General features: G+C 47.5%; 2 protein-coding genes across 3 annotated transcripts in view; one reads left to right on the top strand and one right to left on the bottom strand.

Annotated features, from left to right (window-relative positions):
* The window catches only part of HAND1 (heart and neural crest derivatives expressed 1), a 326,296-nt gene extending 310,117 nt beyond the window's left edge, over positions 1 to 16,179 (top strand). Inside the window, exon 5 of the mRNA XM_068278345.1 lies at positions 16,097 to 16,179. Within this exon, the coding sequence (XP_068134446.1) occupies positions 16,097 to 16,098 (2 nt within the window). The 3' untranslated portion in view covers positions 16,099 to 16,179. The remainder of the gene's footprint in view (positions 1 to 16,096) is intronic.
* Positions 10,553 to 26,625, bottom strand: part of SAP30L (SAP30 like) — a 28,458-nt gene continuing 12,385 nt past the window's right edge. The window contains exons 2-4 of one of the 2 annotated variants that reach the window (XM_068278346.1): positions 20,286 to 20,408; positions 15,459 to 15,557; positions 10,553 to 11,254 (exon numbers count right to left, since the gene is read on the bottom strand). In XM_068278346.1, the coding sequence (XP_068134447.1) occupies positions 11,123 to 11,254; positions 15,459 to 15,557; positions 20,286 to 20,408 (354 nt within the window). In that variant the 3' untranslated portion in view covers positions 10,553 to 11,122. Of the gene's footprint in view, positions 11,255 to 15,458; positions 15,558 to 16,090; positions 16,278 to 20,285; positions 20,409 to 26,625 lie in introns of those variants that run through there. The other variant, XM_068278347.1, reaches the window with a different exon arrangement.

The raw sequence follows: 26,625 nt of genomic DNA, 5'->3' as shown, positions 1-26,625 counted from the left end.
ATAGCTTGATCGCCGCCGAGCGGCGGCGAACGCCCGCACGCAGCGGTGGAAGAGGGCCCCCACCAGAGCCCTGCGCTGCCCGGACCAATGAGTTCCAGGCAGCGCTATGGGCTGGATCTGAGCCGTCTGACGTCCATGACGTCATTCCGATCGTCGCCATGGCGACAGGAGAAGCCAAACAGGGGAACGCGTTATATACGCGTTCCCCTGTTTGCTATTGATGCCGGCGACGATCGCACTAGAGGGACACATGCGCCCTCTAGTGGTGTTTCATGTAGCTACCACTCTGGTAGCTTTACATGAAACAAAAAAAAAGGATTTCTGCATATTTTGCAGAAAAAAAAATCAACCGCCAGGAGGGTTAACCACTTGTCGACCAGGGGATTTTTCACTGATCGGTGCTGCGTGGGCTCTACAGCCCGCAGCACCGATCAGGAGTGCAGCAGGGCGATCAGACTACCCCCCTTTTTTCCCCACTAGGGGGATGTCCTGCTGGGGGGGTCTGATCGCCGCCGGCTGCATTTGCTTAGCGGGGGGGGGCTCTTCAAAGCCCCCCTCCGCAGCGTCCTCTGCCGTCTCGCCCGCTCCCTCCCTCTCCCTCCCCCTGTGAGCTGCGCAGAACGGATTTCCGTCCTGCGCATTGAAGGATAGGCTTCAGCCTATCATATGCCGGCGATCCCCGGCCAATCAGAGGCCGGGGATCGCCGATCTGCCTTACGGCGCTGCTGCGCAGCAGCGCCGTATGATGTAAACAGCGGGGATTTCTTCCCCGCCTGTTTACATTTTGCCGGCGAGCTGCGATCGGCGGCTCTCCGGCTGTTCATGGAGACACCCTCCGTGAACTGACATGGAAAGGCCGCTCGATCGAGCGGCCGTTTCCATGGTAACCCGCAGACGACCAGTTTACGCCAATCGGCGTTAGCTGGTCGTCAAGAGGTTAAAGGGACTCCGAGCGCCTCTCATGGGCATGCCTTTAAAGAGGAACTCCAGTGAACATTTTACTGTTGGCAGGTGATGTAGCTGCTGCATGGTTTTTGGCAGTTGCAAACAGCTATTTCCCACAAGAGTTCGAACTTTTCTTGTGGGAAGGGTTACTTGTGGGAGGGGTTTCACCACAATATTAGTCATACAGCACCCCCTGATGGTCTGTTTGTGAAAAGGAATAGATTTCTCATGTAAAAGGGGGTATCAGCTACTGATTGGGATAAAGTTCAATTTTTTGTCTGAGTTTCTCTTTAAGCCAGACTACTTCCAACAGTCGTGCTATGACCCCTCTGGGGAAGCCTCTTGCAATGGCCATGCGTGTCACTTCCTCTTCCTGCTTCATTCAGTGATGCACTTCTCTAACAGAGAAGACAGGGGTGACCTGGAAGTTATAACATAGCCAAGATGGCAGCCACAATTTTTAAATTGAAATAGAACGAAAACTATTTGGTGTAGAACGGTGATTCAGGCATCAAATGAAAGAGGAGAGCACAAGCTACAGGAACGTATGCATCTTTAAGTACTGTGCAGTACTGGACGGAGTCTTAAAGGCATGCCCATGAGAGGTGCTCGGAGTCCCTTTAAAAGACTATGGCCTCGATTCATAAAAGGCTTTGCGGTAAAAAAAAATCTGAGGAGGGAAAATACTGCATTCAGTATTTTAGAATTCTGTGTGCTAATTCATAAAAATGTTTACAGTTGCGATAGAAGTTCAGGGATTTCCTGAACTGAGCTGTCGGTAACATGAGGAATGTAGCTGGCTGAGTTGTTACATTTGGCTGTTCTCCATCCAGAGACAGCATTACAGTAAAAGAGGCATCCTAGCTTCAGTTTAGATGTGCATGTTTAGTTTTACTGCCTCTCCTTGCCCTGAATCTGCTCTGAGGCCCAGTGCGCACCAAAAAGCTAGCAGATCCTCAAAACGCTAGCGGTTTTTGGAGGATTTCAGAGCGATTCTAGGCATGTTTAGAGTGGATTTCTAAACATGCCTAGCGTTTTTGGGAGCGTTTTTGTGTAGCAGATAACAAATCTTGTTACAGTAAAAGCGGTTACTGAACAGCTTCTGTAACAAAAACGCCTGGAAAACCGCTCTGATCTAGCGTTTTCCAGAGCGGTTTGCATTTTTCCTATACTTTACATTGAGGCAGAAACGCTTCTGCAAACCGCAACCGTGCAGCAGGAGGCACATTTGCGGTTTGCTAAAAACCTCAAACCGCTGGTGTGCACCATCCCATTGTAATACATTAGCCAAGCGTTTTCACAGGCGGATGTGTTTGGCGGATCGCTGCTAAAACCGCTCGGTATGCACTGGGCCTAAATCTGTCTATTAGTCTTTCTAAACACTAATTGCCACAGTGCAGAAGAACTTCAAGAAACTTTACACATGCCAGGCTTGATGTTCACCTCCCGCAAATATACATCTGAAAAACAGGTATTCAAGAGGTTAAAAACACAGCCTAGGGTATTCAGGGAAGCCTTGTTTGTTCCGATGTCTCACCGCTTCTGCTGAGTCTCCATTCATCCCTGCACTTATCGCTGTCTTATCAGCTCTTCATAGCAGGCGGTATTCTCCCTGTCATTACTGCCTGCTCTTATCTTTATGAACTGACATTTACTGACATGTGCTGGAGGTGTTCACCGCACAAGGCGGTAATTTACCTCACTGCTCGATAACTTCAGCTTTTCATGCGGTAACAGGGTTTATGAATGTTCCTAAGTTCTCTGTAAAGTCAGCTGTTTTCTGCATTACCGCATGCGGTAATGCTTTATGAATCGAGGCCTATGGGGGAAGTGAAGGCTAGCATCTTGCCTCGGGCCACATTTCATCTTGTCCCCTTTTTTGCCGAAAGCTGCACTGGGGCAGGTGAATATTCAACTGCTCCACTCTGCTACTCTGCAGAAGGGGAGGAGCTTCCCCTCGTGGTCACTATAGTTATGCCACTTAGACCGAGACTGTTCAATAAACGTTAACTCTTAGTAAACAAATTGACCAACAACTAGGTGTTAGATTTTGGCACCTTATGCGATTGAGTGCGACACCCCTGCGGAACTTTAACTGTAAAAAAAAAAAAAAGTGTTTCACTTACCTGGAGCTTCGACCTGCCCCACGCCCCCCCCTCCCACCTCCCCATGAGCATTACATAGTTACCTTGCTATCAGTTCATCTCAGAAGCTTACCATTTTCTTCTGACAACGATCCCTTCCAGTTCTGACAACAATTTGTCAGAACTGAAATAGATCAGTTGCTGTCAGTTATATATCATTGCTGTCAGTTATAGCTGAGAGGACAACTAATGTGCCAGGTAATGTCCATGTTTCCCTGTGGCTCAAGTGGGCGATATAGCAGTTTAACAGTGTGCTGACCAGGAAGCTGTTATGGAGTAACGGCCAATTTCAAAATGGAGGACGGAGAATTCCCTTGATCACAGTGGACAAACAGGACACAGGGGAGGAGAAAGATTGAGGCGTAGACTACATGGGAGGTAAGTATGACGTGTGTATGTTTATTTTGACTTAATTTTCAGTTCAGGTTTTCTTTAAGGTTCCCTGTAAAGCAAAGCTGGGAATATAAAGCTATAACAAGACTACATAAGTTGGCTGAACATCAAAATAACTAGATTTAGAATTATGGGCTGCTGAAATGGATGTAAAAAAAAATAAAAAAAAAAAATACTGTAACTGAAGAGCCAGAAATTGAGCAGTGCAACCAAACATCACACAAAGGGACCAATAGGGAGACGTGGAAAGTAAAAAAAAGGGCGTGGCCAAGCCTGACACCTACAGCAAAAAATAAAATGTGTAAACTACCTCATCCAGCTAGATCTCTAACGAGTGTTTTATCATGCCAATTTTTAAGTCTATACGTTTTCATAATAAACACTAATGCCAAACTCCACCTGCAGCTAGTATGTCTGGTGAATTTCACACTGGCCACACACACTGCAATCCAATTGTACAATCACTGTTTAAATCTACTAAAAACGATGTAAAAAGAAGGCCTACCCTAATCTATTACAATTATATTCATTCTGGTGGACCCCCAACCCTACACCTTTGGTAGGGTTGTACAATCAGATTGCACGTGTGTCCAGATTTGCCATCACACTATGGAATACTTTACTTTAGAAAACAACTTAAAAAAGCGACGCATATAAAAAAAAAAACATGCTGGCGAATACAAGTCACTCAGGAAACACTGACGCATATGACGTATCTGTGGAAATATCTTGTGAGAAATACTATACAGGTTGTATAAAATAATCATAAAATCCGGAGTGGGGTTTTGGGGGCGACAGTTGCCACTTATTGCTGAGAATCCGATGAGCTGATCGGGGCGAGGTTCTGGGGCAAATGTCTGCTTCTGCGTTTCATGAGCACTGTTTAATATCTGAATGCAGAGAGCGTCACACAGCAATCGACACACATTCTAAAAGACGATCAGAGATAAGTGTTCAAGTGCCACTGCAGGCCAATGGGATTTCTTTAAAGGACATCTGAAACAAGAGGGATATTGAGGCTGCCATGTTTATTTCCTATTAAGCAATACCAGTTGCCTGGCTATCCTGCAGATCTTCTGCCTATAATATGTTTAGCCGTAGCCCCTGAACAAGCATGCAGCAGATCAGGCGTTTCTGACATTGTCAGAACTGACAAGATTAGCTGCATGCTTGTTTCTTGTGCGATTCAGACACTACTGCAGCCAAATAGACCAGCAGGGCTGCCAGGCAACTGGTATGGTTTAGAAGGAAATAAATATAAATATTATTGATTTATATAGCGATAGCATCTTCTGTGGCGCTGTGAAATATGGCAGCCATGTAGACTGACGTCAGTTACGGGACCCGGTTCCCAAAGCTGTGGGCAGCGGAGGACGGCGGCGTGGGAGTGATCCGAGCGGATAGGGCTGGCTGAAGCCCCAGGTATGTATAAATCTTGTTTTTATAGTTCAGCACTGAGTCCCTTTAAGGACCTGAGCACATTGCCCTTCGTTCGGCAGCACATGTGGCCACGTGTTACGCACAGAGGAGTGGCATCTCCACTGCTCTCTGTTGTAGGTCCGTCAGACCCTCCCGCTGGGCGGGCGTTCCAGCGACAATAGAGCGTGTACAGTCTGTCAGCAGACTGATAACACTTTCTGAACGATCCGCTCAGCGGGAAGGTCTGACAGACCCGTCGTTCCTTACAGTAGTGGGTCTGTACGCACCTAAAAGCCTGCTTGCAGGGAAGAAGAATTACAGCCCCCAGAAAGTTTATCTCTGCCCTCCAATTTTCAGTTTCCAGGACCTCCAGACTTCATATTAAAAGCTATGGAGATTTATGGAGGTCCTGCAAACAGGAAGTCAGACAAAGGCATCAATTCACTAAGGCTGTCCAGTTAAAAAAAAAAATTAGGTTGGTAAAATCCCGTATTTTAGATTCCCCCCTCCCCCCCCCAATTTCACCAAGATTTCCACACATGCGGCAGAAGTTTGGTAATATAGCGTCTGCATGAGCCGTTAGGGTCCTTTTCCATTGAGAGCGATTTGCTTCAAATCGCAAAACGCTGGTGATTTTTAAATCGCTAGGCTTGCTACTTTAACATAGAAATTGTGAAAAAGTATTTTCCACTATAGCGATTCAACTTCCTGTAAATCGCAATGGCTTCTTGGAGTAAATTTACCTGCGATTGTGCTTCAATGCAAAACCACATTTGCAAAACAAAAATTGACAAAAAATTGCAATCGCTTGCGTTTGCGATTTTCTTTTGCAATTGCTAGTGGATAAGGACTCTAAAGGCCCTTTTCCACTAGCGGCTATTACGATGCTGAATTGCAAACTGCTAGTGATTTTCAAATCGCTACGGTTTGCATTTTAACATAGGAATCGCAGTAGGTAATTTCCACTACCGCGATTCGGTTTTTACTCAAACGAAATCGCACCGCGGAGCGATTTTTGCCGCCATTTTGCTATGCAGTGCATAGCAAAATCACAAACGCAATCGCCGGGAAATTTGCTGAATCGCAATCGCTAGCGTTTAGCGTGAACGCTAGCGATCGCTAGTGGAAAAGGGCCCTAACAGTGTGACAGCTTACCAGAGTACAAGGCTTCCCAAATCCCTTTACATGTGCGTGCTGCTAGTTTACCAATGCCAATTGCTACGGTAGTTACTGGCAGCTCCAGGCTGGAGGTAAAATACCAACATCTCACTTATTTTACCAAATGCGCTATTCTTTGCAAATTCAAATTCATTGAGGTCTTTACCACACAAATGGTAATTTACCTCACTATTGTGACCAGGGCTGTGGAGTCGGAGAGTCGGAGTCATGGAGTCGGGCAATTTTGGGTGCCTGGAGTCGGAGTCGGGAAAAAATGCACCGACTCCGACTCCTAATGAATTTGTAACTGTAATTAAAATAGAAAATATGATAAAATGTTCTATTTCTCAGATACTAGTCATTAAAAATAATGTATACATACAGTAATAGCTGTGCTTAGTCCACAATAATGAAATAAACCAATCAAAATGAGTTACTTGTGCTGCTTCAATAAAGCAGTCCCCATATTTTTAAGGTCAGATATACATATCTGATTGTGACTGTATATATGATGTGTACACAGGAATCTCATATATATATATGAAATAACGTCTCTGCTGTAAGTATAAAGCCTGATGTGTAGCCGTGTCACTAATAGAGATGGTCAATGAGATGGAAATAATTCTGCATTGATGCTGATTTATGCAAATGTATGCACTCCCTTTGCTGATGAAATCAAATAATTTGATATGTTAAAATTTGGTTTGGTGACTACAAATTAAAGGGTACCTGAGACGGATGAAAAGTAAAGTTTTATACATACCTGGGGCTTCCTCCAGCCCCCTTCAGGCTAATCATTCCCTCGCTGTCCTCCACCACCCGGATCTTCTGCTAGGAGTCCTGGTAATTCAGCCAGTCAGCGCAGTCCGGCCGCATGCCGCTCCCACAGCCAGGGACATTTTGCACTTGCGCAATAGTGCTGCACAGGTGTAGTATGCTCCTGGTGGCGGAGTGTGTGCATACGCGCTACGCCAGACTGGCTCAAGTACCTGGACTCATAGCAGAAGATCCAGGTGGTGGAGGAGGACATCGAGGGACTGATTATCCTGAAGGCGGCTGGAGGAAGCCCCAGGTATGTATAAAACTTTAATTTCATCTGTCTCAGGTTTACTTTGTTACACAGTAGTACTATACTCTACATATGCACTCCCCTCAGAGATGCAGGGAATCCACTGAGAATGCTGTGCACATTGAACACAGAGGTGTTGTCTGTCACCCATAAACCTTGTTCAGATTGTGCGTGAAGAATGTGTAATAGAGGAAGAATCTCCTTATTCCCCTGCAGAGTACCTGCACATCACTCTTACATGTACCCACACTTACATTGCCTAGGGCCTGATAGATGTTCTTTGTTCCGGATTGTACCTTTTACAAGTACTCTTACCCAGGACTAGTTTTAGTCTAAAGGGAATAAATATGGCAGTCTCCATATCCTTCTCACTTCAGTTGTCTTGTAAAATTCCTAAGCGTTGGCAGTTAAGAGACGAATTTCACGTTACATACTTTTAATCAACAAAATTGTAATATGCAAATTAGAGGAGACGGAGTCGAGGAGTCGGAGTCGGTGGAATCCTAAACTGAGGAGTCGGTGGATTTTTGGACCGACTCCACAGCCCTGATTGTGACTGCCGTGCCGAAGACTCTACCTCACACCACCAATTTCCTGTTAGTCGCCCCCGTACTTCTATATTGACTATTAACCCTGCTGTATCTGGGACCTCATATTTGGATAGCTGGTCTCTTTACATCCATAATACACCAAACCTTGGGAGGGCCAATTCTGTTCCCTCCTCCCCCTGTTTCAGTATACCCACTCTGAGCTATAGATAGGTCAAGACTGTACTGTATACTGTATGTATACAGTAAGGTGGTTGGCACCATCCTAAGAGACCACACTCTCAGAAAATACATTTGATTATGATAACTTTTTGAATAGACACCCCATACATAATTGGGACCGCTTGGAAGGGTGATTAAATATGTCTTACTCAAGAGTCAAATAATTCCTGAAGAAGTGGAGTTTCTTTCACGAAACATGTCAAACCTATGTCCAACCTTGAGAAAATATTAGTACTCTAATTTATACATGGTCTAATGAATAATAGAGAATTTGTGCTCCAAGTCATTTAGACTAGTGTTGCTCTCACGAGTGGTTCAAATGAGGCTTAATTGGCGCAGGTGTGCAGCGGGGATACAAGGTTATTTACCCATAATTCCGCCGTCCGCCCTGCGTTTCAAACAGCTTGCACGCGTCCTATTGGTCGCATTGCAAGCCTCACACGACACACTTCTTCCTTCTGGCTTGAAAGAGGAAGTGCGCGGGGTGAGGCTTACAAAGCAACCAATAGGACGCGTGCAAGCTCTGTGGAACGTAGGGCGGACGACGGAATTATGGGTAAATAACCCCTTGTCATCCAGCCGCTCAGCTGCAGCAATTAAGGCTCATTTGAATCACGAGTAATCAGCCGTGATTACTCATGAGAGCAACACTAATTTAGACATTCTGCATATTCCACTCATGATTGTGGGTATGGATTATGATATTTGCTATAACTGACATTAAAGGGAACCAGAGACGAAGCACCCTTGTGTATTTTACCATATATATCAGTAAGAACATTAGAGAAAACACTTACCATGCTCTCTGTTTCATCCTCACTGCTAAAAGTGTCTGTTATCAGCTGTGATAAGAATCCCAGACTGAGCATTCAGTCTGGCTTTGCAGGGAATAATTATAGCTGAGTCATTATAGCAGAGCCACAAGGGGGCAGGCTTGGGCTTGAAAAGACACCAGAGAAGACAGACTCAGCTATAATCATTCCGTAGCAAAGCTAGACTGAGTGCTCAGTCAGGGATTCTTATCAGAGGTGATAACAGTCAGATTAAACAGAGAACAATGAAACAAAGAGCAGATTAGGTGTTTACTGTCATGTTCCCACTGATTTATAAGGTAAAATACAAGAGGGTGCTTCATCTCTGGTTCTCTTTAATAGAGAACAAAGTTCTGGGTTCATCTTATTGAATAAGCTATTTTTTTATATAACTTTTTAACTTTAATAAATAAAATGTAGGTTTTATGCAGATGGTGGCATGAGACTTTTCTTTTGAAAAAGTAACTTACTGTTCCCTGTTATACTTCCGCAGACCGTCTTTTTCATTTAATTGACCTCACTAGTCGGTAATTTCACGGACAGCCTTAGTGAATGATCGGTAAAATCAGCAGTTTTCTGCATTGAGTGAATTGAGGCCATTATCTCACAGGGGGAAGAGTGAAAACACTAAGCTAGTTCTAAAGGTTTTCCAGCATTTCCATAAATACAATAAAACTTTAAAATAACGCCCACTGGCTGGCACTTAAAGAGAACCAGAGATGAAGCGCCCTCTTGTATTTTACCTTATAAATCAGTGGGAACATGACAGTAAACACCTAATCTGCTCTTTGTTTCATTCTTCTCTGTTTAATCTGACTGTTATCACCTCTGATAAGAATCCCAGACTGAGCATTCAGTCTGGCTTTGGTACGGAATGATTATAGCTGAGTCTGTCTTCTCTGGTGTCTTTTCAAGCCCAAGCCTGCCCCCTTGTGGCTCTGCTATAATGACTCAGCTATAATTATTCCCTGCAAAGCCAGACTGAATGCTGAGTCCGGGATTCTTATCACAGCTGATAACAGACACTTTTAGCAGTGAGGATGAAACAGAGAGCATGGTAAGTGTTTTCTCTAATGTTCTTACTGATATATATGGTAAAATACACAAGGGTGCTTCGTCTCTGGTTTCCTTTAAAGTGAACCAGAGATGGTACACTAGTGCTTATTTATACTTACCCGGGGCTTCATCCAGCCCCATGAGCAGCGCTGAATCCCATGCCGCCCTCCTTGGCCCCTCGGTTAAGCCGCTATGACTACCTGTAATCCGGGCAGTCACGGACTTCTGCGTATGCACAGCACATCCGCACAGCCATCATCGCGCTCCCATCCCCTGAGGCGTACAGCGCAGACGCAAAACGATACAGGGGACAGGAGCACGACTGGCAGCAACTGACCGGATTACCAGCAGTCGTAGCGCCACAACGAAGGGGCCGAGGAGGACGGTGAGGGACTCAGCACTGTTCATGGGGCTGGAGGAAGCCCCGGGTATGTATAAATGACGCCTAGTGTACCATCTCTGGTGCACTTTAAAAAAAAACAAACCTGCAGGATGTGATGTGCACAACTCAAGTCAACCAATCAGAATAGGTCTTGATTCATCAGAATACAGAAATGTGATTGGCTGCTACAGGTGACAGCTCTCTGCACACTTTCAGTGCACTACCTCATGAACACGCCCTTCATCACAGAACTCAAAGCACCCTACAGAGGGCGACAAACCCTCTAAATAGGCAGTAACCCTTCCCCCTTTTTCTAGAGGGTGGAGCTTCACTGTTGTCATCTGTTTGGAGGGATAGGGGCTTTCAAATGGCACTGTGTTACGTACAAACAGATACTCGTCATCCATCTGTAACAAGCTCTCTTGGTTAGATCGATTAGAAGTGCAGTGAGGGCACAGGTATCCCCCGACGCCATCATGATGTAACTCCAGCGGATAGCCTCCATTGTTTATTACTGTAGTCCCAGAATCAGGGGTTCCTGTCCCCTCCTCCTCCCCCTATCCATAGAGCAGAACACAAGCGTGTCTGTACAGCGATTGCTCCCAGAAACGATCACAGCTCATCTTTCCAGGCTTCTATGACAGGTGGGGGGTATGCAGCTTTAGTCATGTCTCTGATGCGCTGACTGATGCTCCGCCCACTCCAGAATGGCCAGTCCAAGGCAGTAGGCATGAAAGGCACATGCCTGAGACAAGTAAAATCACAGTGGAGGGGCGGATTCCTCTCCCCCAGATTTCTCCATGCAAAGCCCAGTGTGGGGGATACGCCGTCCACGTAGAGACCAGCAGCCTCTCCTGGGATGATGATGATGATGGGGGATTATGGCACAGAGTTTGCAGCGCGAGTATCAGCCACACAAGAGTCCTATATACAAGTTCATTCCGGTAACAGCTGCTCCGGTCCGGTCTCCATAGCTACGCCTCCAGGGGCTTGCTGCTCTCCGACTTCTGGTCCAGGCGACTTCGGTTATTTTTCACCATGTAGATGAAATAAGCCAGGGTTTCCTTCTCGTTTACCGGAATGTTCCGGAAGTGCCGACTCACAGTCTGTTGCAGAGGGGAAAAAAAAAAAAAAAAGTTTTAGCTTAAAGCAAACCTGAAGTGAAGGTAAACTGCTGAGATAAAACAATTGTATCTACAATCCTAATGTTAAATAAGACTATCCTGACATCCTGTAGTCTTATTTTGTTCTTAAAAAGGTTAAATTCCCCCTTTAACCTCCCTGGTGGTAACCCAGAGAGTTAGGCTCGGGGCGGAATAAAGAAGCCTAGGGTGGTAAACCCAAGCCTAACTCGGGGTAGCCACCGGGAGGATTATGCAAAGCCTTAAAGGACTACTGTAGGGAGAAAGAGTTGAACTTTCCCGGGCTTCTAATGGTCCCCTGCAGTCGCCCTGTGCCCGCCCAGCCACTCACCGATGCTCTGGCCCCGCCTCCGGTTCACGGCCATGTCCTCGCTCCCGCTGACGTCACAAGGAGCGTGCTCCGTAGATGCAGACCATACTGGGCCTGCGCAATACACTCCCGGATAAGTCAACAAGAGCAAGGACGTGGCCGCACAGGCGCAGAGGTTTTCCGACTTTAAAGCCGGAAATTCTGGAAGTGAAACCGGAGGCGGGGCTGGAGCATCGGTGAGTGGCTGCGCGGCCACAGGACGTCTGTGGGGGACCATTAGAAGCCCCGGGTAAGTTCAGCTCTTTTTCCCCCCTACATTATTCCTTTAAGCGCAGCAGTCATTTCTACTCACCTCCCCCAGGATCCGGGCGCCGGCAGCCATTCTCCTTCTGATCCTCGGAGGCTCTCGATCCCTCTGGTGAGAGCGCAGTGATCTCACTACAGGGTTAAAGCACCACCTAGAGGATGGAGGGAGAATTGCAGCGCTTGATCCTAGGGAGGAGAGCAAGTGCTGGGCTGATGCAGATCTCTCTAGCAGCATTATTTTTTCCCAGTTTTAGGGTCTAAAAGCGCACAAAAAAAATGTGCAACGCTTTTAGACTCTAAAATCCGGAAATAATCATACCGCCAGGGAGGTTAAGGCAATCTCAGAATAATATACTGTCCATTTTTTAAAATTTTCTTCAGCTCCCACACCGACAAATCTTGAACTACTGAACTTGTTAACTGCAAAACATCAAAAGGTTTGTTCTCAGTCACACAGGGTTTTACAGCCGTAATTAGTTATCAGCGAGAGAGTTATGCTATGGTGCAACTGCAGCGAAACTCATCTACAGCCATGAATTCTTAACCCTTTCAGTGAGAAAGACAAGGAACATAATCTAGTTCTCTGTAGGATTGGGACTGGACATATGTTCATGTCACTTTAAAAGGACAACTGGCATGAGAGGGCTGCCCTATGGATTTCCTTTTAAACAATACAGATTGTTTGGCTGTCCTGCTGATCCTCTGCCTTTATTACTTTTAGCCATCGACCCTGAACAAGCATGCAGCAGATCAGGTTCTCTGACTGAAGTCTGGCTCCATAGCTGTAGGCTTGTTGTAAGATTCAGACACTACTGATGCCAAAGAGACCAGCAGAGCTGCCAGGCAACTGGTATTGTTTAAAAGGAAATACTCCCACTGAGGTGTATACTAACACTGTCTTATCCTCCAATCGCTGAGTCACCTCAGCCTTGCTTGTAAACACAACTGAGCAGGGGATCGTGTTTCAGATAGGCAGGGAAATAAATGGAAAAGGAGGAATATATTATAGATAGATAAAAAGAATCCCCAGCATGCAACTGTTTGGCACTGACTATTAAAGGGCCAGTGCTCCTAAAGTATGTGATAACTCCAAATCATAACAGCAGAAAAAGTTTTGCAAGTTTTGAAAGCAGGATTAGCATCTTTATCTCTTAATACACTCCAGACCAGTTGCTGTTGAAATGTGATTTTTATGGTGACAATCCCGCTTTAAAGAATTAATTCCGCAGTGCTTTACAGAAAACATTAAGGCCAGCTGCACACTGCAGATTGGCGGTGCTATGTGGCAGCCACACCACCAGAAAAAGGCCTCCAGGAAATACCGCGTTACTACGCGGTATTGCCCCCCCATCTGGCATCCTTCCAAAGCAGGAAGTGACGCTCACTTCCTGTTCAGCATTCGATGACATGCGCGGAAGCATATTTCTAAAATACACGTCCACGCAAGCACGATGCCAGGGCCGGGCCGAGGCATAGGCTGGAGAGGCTCCAGCCTCAGGGCGCAGTGTAGGAGGGGGCGCAGAATTCATTCAGCTGTCATTCCTAATTGTGTTTGAAGCAGAAAGAAATAAAAAAAGGGGATACATGGCAGTGACTGCAAGCCAGATAACTAGATATTAAGGTGTTGGGGAGGTTGTGGGCCCTGTGGCGCCTCTTAGTCTAATAGCAATCAGTGTTTGATGGCTCGGGTGGCAGGGATGGAGGGGCACACTTTGGTGTCTCAGCCTTGGGTGCTGGAGGACCTTGTCCCGCCTCTGCACGATGCAGATAACTGCAGAGTGTTTCTTAAAATGCGCTCGTTACCATAGACTTACTAGACTTCCGGCCCAACGAAGATCGCTGCGCGGTAACATAGTTATGTCCGTGCATTAGATGTGGGAGTGTGAACTCCCCCACAGATTTTCATTAGGCTGCGCCAGCAGTGCGGAAATTTGCCACAGTGTGAAAGGGCCCTGAATGAATAATGCCCCTAAATTCCCGTCAGAGGAGTAGATGGTCTAAAGTTTCTAGCACAGTCTAAGGCCAGTCAGCCAATATTTTACCTTTGTAGAGCACAACATGTCGGAATCAAAGTCCAGGATGGCAAAATTCATACAAACTGAATTTTCAGTTTTTATAGCAATTTGGGCTCCGTCTTGTGACTGCGCTCAAATAGAGCTTCGCTGTAGTTGTAATTCACATTACAGCCTGTGGGGGCGCATGGTGCTCCCAAATTTAGTGGCTCATCCCTGTACACCTCCTTACTTCTCTGCAGTGACATGGCTCCCATCCCTGCCTGTGACTCCTCCCCCCTACTGATGACAACCCCTCCTCTTGGCATAGTAACAGTGACTAACCCCACCTCCTAAGTCTTGGCATAGTGACTGTTCCCCTCCCATTTACAGTTTCCTCCATTACACAGATCATTCCCTTGTAGTGACACCTTTCCCTGCACCCATTCCTTGCTGTAATGGCTGCAATTGCCCCATCCCTTCCTGCATAGTGACAGCAACACTACGCCCCTTGACCCCCAAGCCCCGCCTTTATCACTGCTCCACCCCTTAACACCTGATCCCAAGCTCTACCTTTATCATTGCTCCACTCCTTGACAGCTGCTCCCCCCCAGTCTTGCCTTTATCACTGCTCCGCCCCTTGAAGGCTGACTCAAGCCCCGCCTTTATCACTGCTCGCCTTCATCTTCCAGCAGTGGGCAGGGGGTCCAAGCAAGAGGGCCTTCCTCAATGGCTGCTGCTATGTGGGTCTGCAGAGTACAATAAGAAGAAGGAGGAAGACGACGCTAGACTACCTATTGCTAAACTCTGCAAGCTGCAACACTCTGCCCCTTGACAACTGACCCCCAAGCCCCACCTTTATCACTGCTCCACCCCCTAACAGCTAACCCTCAAGCCCCACCTTTATCACTGCTCCACCCCCTAACCCCCCCCCCCAAGCCCCACCTTTATCACTGCTCCACCCCCTAACAGCTAACCCTCAAGCCCCACCTTTATCACTGCTCCACACCCTAACCCCCCCCCCCCAAGCCCCACCTTTATCACTGCTCCACCCCCTAACAGCTAACCCTCAAGCCCCACCTTTATCACTGCTCCACACCCTAACCCCCCCCCCAAGCTCCACCTTTATCACTGCTCCACCCCCTAACAGCTAACCCTCAAGCCCCACCTTTATCACTGCTCCACACCCTAACCCCCCCCCCCCAAGCCCCACCTTTATCACTGCTCCACCCCCTAACAGCTAACCCTCAAGCCCCACCTTTATCACTGCTCCACACCCTAACCCCCCCCCCCAAGCCCCACCTTTATCACTGCTCCACCCCCTAACAGCTAACCCTCAAGCCCCACCTTTATCACTGCTCCACACCCTAACCCCCCCCCCCAAGCCCCACCTTTATCACTGCTCCACCCCCTAACAGCTAACCCTCAAGCCCCACCTTTATCACTGCTCCACACCCTAACCCCCCCCCCCCCCCCCCCAAGCCCCACCTTTATGGCTGCTGCTATGCAGGTCTGAGTACAATAAGAAGGGGGAGAGGACACTAGCCTGGCGGGGACTGACCTCTGCAAGCTGTGCCTTGTTGAGTCCAGGCCGGGTCTGCAGCTTATAATGCCTCTTGTATCTGCGCAGCGTGTTCACCTGCAGCTGGAAGAGATCAACCTGTGGAGAGAGGCAAAGCCGGGATCAGCAGAGAGCCAAATGCAAGACGGACAAAACTTCAAAGAGGGAAAGCACAGACTGCTTAAAGTGGACCTGAACTCTTGCACAGGACAGGAGGAAAACAGAGAGAATGCACCCTGTATGTATTTAGAGAGTTTAGCCTGTCTAATTACCTCTCATCTGTGACTAAGCACAACTGTAATTTGATCTCTCAGCTGTGTCAGCTGGCTGCCCCGGCAGAGCAGCTAATTTGTAAACACAGGATGTTAGCCCCATGTCTGCTTCTATGAAAGGAAGTAGACACTACAGATTAATTGCAGGACTAGTATCAGCTGCAACAAACAAATGTTTTTCTGTAAAGGTTATTATGCTGCTGCTTATCTTTTATAGAGCAGAGAGGAAGTCCTGAGTTCAGGTCCACTTTAACTGGTTTTTAACTTTGCAAAAGTAAAAAAATAAAATGTAATTATAACTCATCCATTCATCAAATGAACATTCCTTAGATGCAATTTAGGATGACCAATTTGCAATACCTGCAGAAACCCCCTCCGACGTGGTCATGGATGAGAGCGCCTTGCGTACAGCCAGCAATTCTCGATTCCATCGGAGGTGATATGGAGCGATGAACACATCCAGGTAAGGAGAGCCAATCACTGATCTGGTTTTAAAGCCTGGATCAGCCTTCCATGCGCATGATAGAACATTTACATTAAAGAGGCCCTGTAGTGACATATAGTAGAATGCTGGAAATTATTTAGGATACCCACTTTATGGTATTTTTCCTGGTTTCAGCATCAGAAACACTTTCTATATCTATATATTGCTGTATATTGAATGTAGCCCTCCCCCCCAGTGGTGCTCTGCCTAGGCTGATTAGCTATGCTGAATTCTCCTCCACCAGGGTTCTGGAAGATCAGGCATTATTCTGGAGGGAGACTAGCAGCTCCAGATCTAATTTATCATGCTCAATCGACTAACGTAATTTTAATCAATATGTTATTTTCACTACAGTTACTCTTTAATTGCCAATACACAGAGTTCTATGAGTTGCAAGTCTGCACTTTTTCAAGTAAATATATTGGAAGCACCTGGGTGGCTGGCTCCTGTTGTTCCATTTCCTGTTGAGATGATGATGCAATTTTATTGGACAGACAGCTGTCAAATCTTGTCCCCTGTCTCATCACGACCCAATTGATGAAGTCAGAGGGGGGTGGGGGGCGCAGCAGCCAGTCTCCCTGTGAGCGCAGAGCCGATCCTATCCCAAACATATTTAACTCTTTGTGGCCGGCTAAGACTAGGGTAAACATTGTTTTAACAACCCCCCTCGAAGAGTGTGCGCATGGGAAGGGTTAAATGCTTTATTACACGTTGAGTGGGGAGGAAGAAGAGACTGCTCAGCTGCAGTGCTGGCCACAACGAAGAGGGTGGGGTCAGGTAGTCTGACATGCGCTAGGAATGCAACATCCACTTTCCTTACAGCAAGGAGCTACAGGACCCAACCAGCCAGGTACATAGTTATTTTGGTTGAAAAAAAGACATACGTCCATCGAGTTCAATCAGTACAAAAAGTACGTTCAATATACTTTTTTGTAAAACCACAAATGTACAATGCATAAATTGCTAAATAATGCCAACTAAATATCAACTAAACTAAATACCAACCACATAAAAATGGGAGGCCAAGGTGGGAATTTATTTTCTTTAAAGTTTAACTAAACCCAAAAGTGAACAAGGCAAATTGTAATAGCAATCAAGTTAATAAGTGAATTAAAAACAAACGTTGAGGTAACCGGAGCAACTGGTAGACGTACACATGCTCAAATGTGCTTGTCAGACACAGTACTGCTTGCTTCCGTTCCCCACCACCGGCACCAGTCTAATTATTCATCTAACTAGAGGGATAGAACTTCGGCTGCGCGGCTGTGCTCTTGCTACCGCACGTGTCATCGGGAGCTTACTGCGCAGCTCAAGAAAACTTCATACTGCACTTGTGCAGCGGGTGGGAGTGAGCACACGGGCGGCCACAGCCAGTTCTATGCGTCTAGTTAGACAAATAATTAGACCGTTGCTGGCGGCCGGGGAACAGAAGATCGTAGGGGGGCGGCGCAGGACATGACAGCTGCAGGGGGCCGATAGAAGCCCTTGGTGTCAGGTTTTTTTTTTTTTTTTATACATGCCAGAGAATCACTTTAAGAATGAGTTCAGGTTAAAGCATTGACAGGCTACCTTGACTCTCCAGCTGTTAAGGAACTACAAGTCCCACAATGCATTGCAGGAGTCTGACAGTCACGATTCATGAAGGCAAATGCATTGTGGGACTTGTAGTTACCTAACAGCTGGAGAGCAAAGTTTGCCCATCACTGGGTTAAAGGATACATGAGCTGAATAAAATAATAGCAGATTTACTTACCTAGGGCTTCCTCCATCCCCTATCTCGCCGCAGCTCCGCTCTCAAGCCACTCTTCTGGTGTGCCCGCCGTAGTGGCCACCAAAACGCATCAGAAGCAGACGCGTCTGCACAGAATGCACCAGCAACGGGAGTGCGACCATGACTTGCTTGTGCATGCGCAGATGTCACTGCCCACTACGGCGGGGCCTCAGGAGACTGGCTGAGAGCTGAGCTGTGGCGGGGGCCACATAGGCTTCTAGGGGCTGGAGGAAGCCACAGGTAAGTAAATCTGCTATTTTATTCAGCTCCAGTATCCTTTAAGAAAAACCTTCAGTCCCTGACTCGTTTGTTAACCCGGGACTCCCTGTAGCTCACTAGAGGTGGGACCTGCAGACCTCAGCGGCCAGAGCCAGGGTCCTGCCACTGACATCTGTATGTATCGGTGCACAGCTGCAGGCAAGCGTAGCTATAAAACTAAGTGCTACATTTGAAAATATAGTGCCAAGAGAAACACGTCATTTAAGCTAAACATAATGTGTGCTTTCAGGATTTAACAACTTCAATTTTGGGTTTAGTCAGGCCTTAACAGGAGCGGCTGGAACAACGTATAAAACGTCTATATCACCGATGCACGGTGTGCCCACAATTTGTTTTAAAACGCTGGAGAAATTGTTCCCAGATGTTCCGCTGAAAAATGAGGATACAATTAACACAAGAGTAACATTCACACTTCTCACCGAGTGACAGAGAAACTACAAAAAGGGCGATTTACAAGAGAGCGGGTTAGGCGCACACATTCTTGGGAAGGGGCATAATCTGAGCTGGTTAGGTTGGTGTGAGCTTTGTGATTTGTACAGAACAGAGAGATCACTCATGCTAGTCCATGCATTGCAGTCTCCGGCCCTCGGGCCAAACCTGAGCTACAGAGCCATCAAATCTGGCCCATAAGTGGTTTCCCCACTTTGCATTAGGTTTGTCCCACTCTAGGCCACCAGGGAAGCTATACTGGAAGTGAATCTCTAGATCACCACAGAAGCCGTATGGGGAAAGGATGGATGGGGGGTTGGAGTCACTAGACACCAGGGAACTGTATAGGGGAGGGAGGAGTCCAGTAGACACCAGGGAACTGTATAGGGGAGGGAGGGGGCCCATTGGACACCAGGGAACTGTATAGGGGAGAGTAGAGGGGTCACTAGACACCAAAGAACCATATAGGGCAGTGATGGCTAACCTTGGCACTCCAGCTGTGACAAAACCAAAATCCCATCATGCCTCTGCCTCCCCGAGTTATGCTTAGAGCTGTCAGAGTATTGCAATGCCTCATGGGACTTGTGATTTCCACCACAGCTGGAGTACCAAAAGTTAGCCATCACTGATATAGGGGAAAGAGTGGTGACCACAAGACATGAGGCAACTGTATTGGGAGGGGCTCACTAGACACCAGGGAATTGTATAGGGGAGGGAGGGATCCACTAGACACCAGGGAATTGTGTAGGTAGGGGAGGGAGGGATCCACTAAACACCAGAGAACTGTATGGGGAGGAAGGCAGATTAGCAGACATGCATAAGGGTCCTATGCAAGGCAATAGACACTAACACAACTGTGTTTTGTTATCAAAACAGTTTAGACGCCTTTCATGCTGTGGCTCAATTAAATGCAAACTTTTCATTCAATCTGAAACTTACAGTGCAGCTGAAATCTTGCAAAGGACAACACAGAAAAATCCACCCTGTGTGTGTTTAGAGAGTTTAGCCTGTCTAATTCCCCCTCCTCTTCAAGTAATCACGAGTGTAATTTGAATCTCAGCTGTCAGCACAGAAACGTGTCAGTCCTCGACACAGCTAATATGTAAACACAGGATGTTGACCCTATGTCTGCCTCCATGAAAGCAGGAAGTAGACAATGCAGTTTTATTGCAGGATCAGCTGTAACAAATGTTTATCTTTATCGGAAACCTCAGGGAAAAGTCCCTGGCGAGGTCGGCATCCGCAACGGAAGGGATTGGCGGACACCGGAGGGACATATTAGCTGCCAGGGGCTGGAGGAAGCCCCAGGTAAGTAAAGCTCATTTTATTACTTTTCCCTGATGTTATTATGCTGTTGCTTACCTTTTAGAGCAGAGAGGAAGTTCTGAGTTCAGGTCCACTTTAACAAAAATATGATCACTCGCTAAAAATGGCAACATTTATGGGCAATCTGGTAGGTTTATGCATGCAGAAGGTGAGTATAGGAGAAGGTGAGTATAGGAAGTAGACACTCTGAGCACATAGGTCACGTCTGTGTTATATCATTCAAACAGTCACCACAAAACCATAGAAGATGTGCTGATCAGCCTCACCTCCGGCACGTCCGTCTCGTGCTCCGGGGAGTCCGCTCCATCGTCACTCGTCTTCCGCTTCCTCTTATTCCGAACGCTCTGAATGTAATTCTTGTGGAAGTCACAGATGTACAGATGCCGGACCTGAGTGAGACAGCGACCATTACAATGATACACTGCAAAATTACACGTTATTTATACAAAGCAGTGACCTTCTGCAGCACATTACAGAGTACATAGTCATGTCCCTGACTGTCCTCAGAGGAGCTCACACTCTAATCCTACCATAGTCATAGTCTAATGTCCTACCATATTATTATTATGTATTTATATAGCACTGACATCTCCTGCAGCACATTACAGAGTACATAGTCATGTCACTGACTGTCCTCAAAGGAGCTCGCACTCTAATCCTGCCATAGTCATAATCTAATGTCCTACCATATTATTATGTATTTATATAGCACTGACATCTCCTGCAGCACATTACAGAGTACATAGTCATATCACTGACTGTCCTCAGAGGCGCTCACAGTCTAATCCTACCATAGTCATAGCCTAAAATCCTACCATCATATTATTATTATTATTATTATGTATTTATATAGCACTGACATCTGCAGCACATTACAGAGTACATAGTCATGTCACTGACTGTCCTCAGAGGCGCTCACAGTCTAATCCTACCATAGTCATAGCCTAAAATCCTACCATCATATTATTATTATTATTATGTATTTATATAGCACTGACATCTGCAGCACATTACAGAGTACATAGTCATGTCACTGACTGTCCTCAGAGGAGCTCACAATTTAATCCTACCACAGTCATAGCCTTAAGTCCTACCATCATATTATTATTAATTATGTATTTATATAGCACTGACGACATCTGCAGCACTGTACACAGTCATGCCACTGACTGTCCTCAGACGAGCTCACACTCTAATCCTACCATAGTCATAGTGTAATGTCCTACCATATTATTATTATGTATTTATATAGCACTGACATCTTCTGCAGCACATTACAGAGTACATAGTCATGTCACTGACTGTCCTCAGAGGGGCTCACACTCTAATCCTACCATAGCCATAGTCTAATGTTCTACCTTATTATTATTATGTACTAGCTGATGACCCGGTGTTGCCCGGGTATGCATTTGGCTGGTGTCGGCTCCGCCCACTTTTTCTAATCCCAACACACAAACACTCAATGACCAATGAATACTGCAAACAAGTCTTTTATATCTGCACAAAATACAATCCTGTACACAGTGCACAAAATACAATCCTGTACAGACAGTCCGACACTCTTCGTGAGTTCCAGGTTGCTTTGCCACTGATCACCTTCGGCGAGATATCACCACCACCACACCCCTCACAGTGGGCACTCACTGCTATTATATGACCCTCTGCTAGATGGGTCCTCAGCGCTTATGGGGTCATCAGGCCACCCCCAGCCACTCAAAGAATCTCGTCCACTCTATTCAGCTTGTTGCAGGATCATAAACACCTCAAAAATATAATCAGAGCGCTCATAGCGCGAGTCCCACTGTGAAAGCAGCCTAAAAAGGCAAAAAACCATATTCATCTCAGTTTAGGTTCCCTTTAGGGCCCGTTTCCACTACGGCGATTTCGCCGCCGATTCTGCAGAGTTTCCCCGCACATGATTCGCACGGGGAAACTCTGCCATAGGGGATGACGGGGCCGCAGCGGAATCGCTTGCGGGAGCGATTCGCCCGGAACACCCAGCAGAATTCGCCGTGGAGGCTGCGAATCCCATAGCCGTGTAATGGGATTCGCCTGCGATCCCGCCCACCCGCTCAGTGCGGTGTGCATCTGCGAGACGCATGCCGCACTAGTGGAAACGAGCCCTTAAAGTTTACTGAAATTTGTTTACGAAACAAATTAAAGAACTTGGAAACAAACCAAAAGTAGGAGCATACGAATTTCTGTTCCTTACGCATTTACCAATCGCAAATAATAAGTAAGAAACAAGCAGCTGCAGTGAATAGTGGCTCTCCTGGCCTCAGTGGGTAGAAAGAGCAGTATTTATTCAATCGCGCTGCCACACATAATCACACGTTTCCCTCACATTCTGCCATTGCCTTGGAGAGACATTAACCTGAACTTAAATGGACACTGTAGGGGGGGTCGGGGGAAAATGAGTTGAACTTACCCGGGGCTTCTAATGGTCCCCCCGCAGACATCCTGTGCCCGCGCAGCCTCTCACCGATGCTCCGCTCCCCGCAGACATCCTGTGCCCGTGCAGCCAGTCACCGATGCTCCGCTCCCCGCAGACATCCTGTGCCCGCGCAGCCACTCCCCGATGCTCCGCTCCCCGCAGACATCCTGTGCCCGCGCAGCCACTCACCGATGCTCCGCTCCCCGCAGACATCCTGTGCCCGCGCAGCCACTCACCGATGCTCCGCTCCCCGCAGACATCCTGTGCCCGTGCAGCCACTCACCGATGCTCCGCTCCCCGCAGACATCCTGTGCCCGCGCAGCCACTCACCGATGCTCCGCTCCCCGCAGACATCCTGTGCCCGCGCAGCCACTCACCGATGCTCTGCTCCCCGCAGACATCCTGTGCCCGCGCAGCCACTCACCGATGCTCCGCTCCCCGCAGACATCCTGTGCCCGCGCAGCCACTCACCGATGCTCCGCTCCCCGCAGACATCCTGTGCCCGCACAGCCACTGCCCGATGCTCCGCTCCCCGCAGACATCCTGTGCCCGCACAGCCACTCACCGATGCTCCGCTCCCCGCAGACATCCTGTGGCCGCACAGCCACTCACCGATGCTCCGCTCCCCGCAGACATCCTGTGCCCGCGCAGCCACTCACCGATGCTCTGCTCTCCGCAGACATCCTGTGCCCGCGCAGCCACTCCCCGATGCTCCGCTCCCCGCAGACATCCTGTGCCCGCACAGCCACTCACCGATGCTCCGCTCCCCGCAGACATCCTGTGCCCGCACAGCCACTCACCGATGCTCCGCTCCCCGCAGACATCCTGTGCCCGCGCAGCCACTCACCGATGCTCTGCTCTCCGCAGACATCCTGTGCCCGCGCAGCCACTCCCCGATGCTCCGCTCCCCGCAGACATCCTGTGCCCGCACAGCCACTCACCGATGCTCCGCTCCCCGCAGACAACCTGTGCCCGAGCAGCCACTCACCGATGCTCCGCTCCCCGCAGACATCCTGTGCCCGCACAGCCACTCACCGATGCTCCGCTCCCCGCAGACATCCTGTGCCCGCGCAGCCACTCACCGATGCTCTGCTCTCCGCAGACATCCTGTGCCCGCGCAGCCACTCCCCGATGCTCCGCTCCCCGCAGACATCCTGTGCCCGCGCAGCCACTCACCGATGCTCCGCTCCCCGCAGACATCCTGTGCCCGTGCAGCCACTCACCGATGCTCCGCTCCCCGCAGACATCCTGTGCCCGCGCAGCCACTCACCGATGCTCCGCTCCCCGCAGACATCCTGTGCCCGTGCAGCCACTCACCGATGCTCCGCTCCCCGCAGACATCCTGTGCCCGCGCAGCCGCTCACTGATGCTCCAGCCCCGCCTCCGGTTCACTTCTGGAATTTCAGACTTTAAAGTCTGAAAACCACTGCGCCTGCGTTGCCGTGTCCTCGCTCCTGCTGATGGCACCAGGAGCGTACTGTGCAGGTCCAGTATGGTCTGTGCCTTCGCCGTGCGCTCCTGGTGACATCAGTGGGAGCGAGGACACTGCAACGCAGGCGCAGTGGTTTTCAGACTTTAAAGTCTGAAATTCTAGAAGTGAACCGGAGGCGGGGCCGGAGCATCGGTGAGTGGCTGCGCGGGCACAGGATGTCTGTGGGGGACCATTAGAAGCCCCGGGTAAGTTCAACTCATTTTCCTCCGACCCCCCCTACAGTATTCCTTTAAAGCTCTCTGTGAGGCAACCATATTATAATTTTGTATTTATATACTGGTAGCTATACTCTGTAATGAGTATACATTATCTTGTCACTAACTGTCCCTCAGAGGAGCTTTCAATCTAATCCATACCATAGTCCTATGTCTATGTATGTATGTATGTATGTATCATGTGTAGTGCATGTATCAGTCTAGGGCCAATTTAGGGGAAGCCAATTAACTTATCTGTATGTTTTGGGGATGTGGGAGGAAACCGGGGTGCCCGGAGGATACCCACACAGACACAGGGAGAACATACAAACTCCTTGCAGATAGTGTCCTGGCTGGGATTCAAACCGGGGACCCATTGCTGCAAGGCGAGAGCGCTAACCACTACACCACCCTGCTGCCCGATTATATACTCAGCAGTGGGGTTGGAAGCAGGGCTGTGGAGTCGGAGTCGGAGTCGGGCAATTTTGGGTGCCTGGAGTCGGAGTCGGGAAAAAATGCACCGACTCCGACTCCTACTGAATTTGTAACTGTAATTAAAATAGAAAATATGATAAAATGTTCTATTTCTCAGATAATAGTCATTAAAAATAATGTATATATACAGTAATAGTTACTTGTGCTGCTTCAATAAAGCAGTCCCCGTATTTTTAAGGTCAGATATACACATCTGATTGTGACTGTATATATGATGTGTACACAGGAATCTCTTATATATACGAAATAACATCTATGCTGTAAGAATAAAGCCTGATGTGTAGCTGTGTCACTAATAGAGATGGTCAATGAGATGGAAATAATTCTGCATTGATGCTGATTTATGCAAATGTATGCACTGCCTTTGCTGATGAAATCAAATAATTTGATATGTTGTTAAAATTTGGTTTGGTGACTACAAATTAAAGGGTACCTGAGGCAGATGAAAAGACCACACTTACCTTCGGTAAGGTCTTTTCCAGTAGTCCAGGGGACAGCACCCCTCCTCTGAGACTTGTCTCCCCTCCCAATTCTGGACAGGAAGCTATTAAACAAACAAATTTGCATAATGGACAGCAGTACATGTATAAATACAAGCCACTTACAATGATCCTCAGTTATAACAAAGATGACCCGGACTCACCATACGATGCTTGCAAAATTTCTTCTTAATAGTTTCCCACATAGGGTGGGAAGTAGGGGTGCTGTCCCCTGGACTACTGGAAAAGACCTTACCGAAGGTAAGTGTGGTCTTTCCCAGAGCGTCCCTGGGACAGCACCCCTCCTCTGAGACGATAAACAAGATTCTCATTAGGGTGGGACTACTGCCTGTAGAACTCTTCTACCAAAGGCTAGATCACCACTTGATAATAAATTTAGTCTGTAATGTTTTACAAATGTGTTCTGGCTGGACCAGGTAGCCGCTCTACAAATCTGCTCGATGGAAGCTCCAGCCCTCTCTGCCCATGAGGTTGCGACACTTCTTGTAGAATGAGCTTTGACAGATGTTGGAAGGACCTTACCCTGTGATTGATATGCCATTAGAATAGCCTGTCTTATCCATCTAGCAATAGTTGGCTTTGATGCACGGAGCCCCCTATTCTTTCCAGCAAACAGGATGAACAAAGCATCTGTCTTCCTCCATGATTTAGACCTCTCCAAGTATTGAAGTAGACACCTTCTGACATCCAGACAATGAAGCTGTTTCTCTTTTTCATTAGACTGTTTCTCACAAAATGAAGGAAGAAATATCTCCTGAGTTCTGTGAAAAGTTGAAACTACTTTTGGAAGGAAGGCAATATCTGGCCTCAAAGTAACCTTGTCTTCTGAAATAATACAGTAGGGAGGCTTAATTGACAAAGCCTGTAACTCTCCTACCCTTCTTGCCGAAGTAATCGCAAGAAGAAATGCCATCTTCAAGGATAACAATTTTTCCGAAACTTGGTCAATTGGTTCAAAGGGAGGACCACACATAGCCTGTAAGACTATGTTTAAATCCCAAGACGGGGTTCTCGGAACCAACACTGGACGTAACCTCTTAATTGCCTGAAAAAAACGAAGAATGAACTCCTCCTGGGCTAGTCTTCTTTGTAGGAAAACACTGATTGCCGCTGTCTGAACTTTTAATGTACTAATACTCAGTCCTTTTTCAAACCCTGCCTGCAGGAATTCTAAAACTGATGTCGATGAATGAACATTCATAGATCTCTCCAAACACCAGCTATTATAGACTCGCCAGGCCTTCTGATAAATTACTCTTGTCACTTTCTTTCGACTTTGAATCAAGGTTTCCGAAAGACCATCTGAAAACCCCTTAGACTTCAAAATGTTCCACTCAGGTTCCATGCAGAGAGACGCATCTGCTGAAGATTTGGATGAAAAACTGGCCCCTGCTGCAATAGATCCGGACGTTGAGGTAAAAGCAACGGAGGACTGATCGATAACCTCTGTAATAGACTGAACCACGGTCTTTTCGGCCAAAATGGAACTAT

This window comes from Hyperolius riggenbachi, chromosome 3 (assembly GCF_040937935.1).
Source record: "Hyperolius riggenbachi isolate aHypRig1 chromosome 3, aHypRig1.pri, whole genome shotgun sequence".
NCBI classification, from domain to species: domain Eukaryota; kingdom Metazoa; phylum Chordata; class Amphibia; order Anura; family Hyperoliidae; genus Hyperolius; species Hyperolius riggenbachi.
The sequence above is the reverse complement of the archived record's forward strand: the minus strand, read 5'-3'. Positions and strand labels throughout refer to the sequence as shown.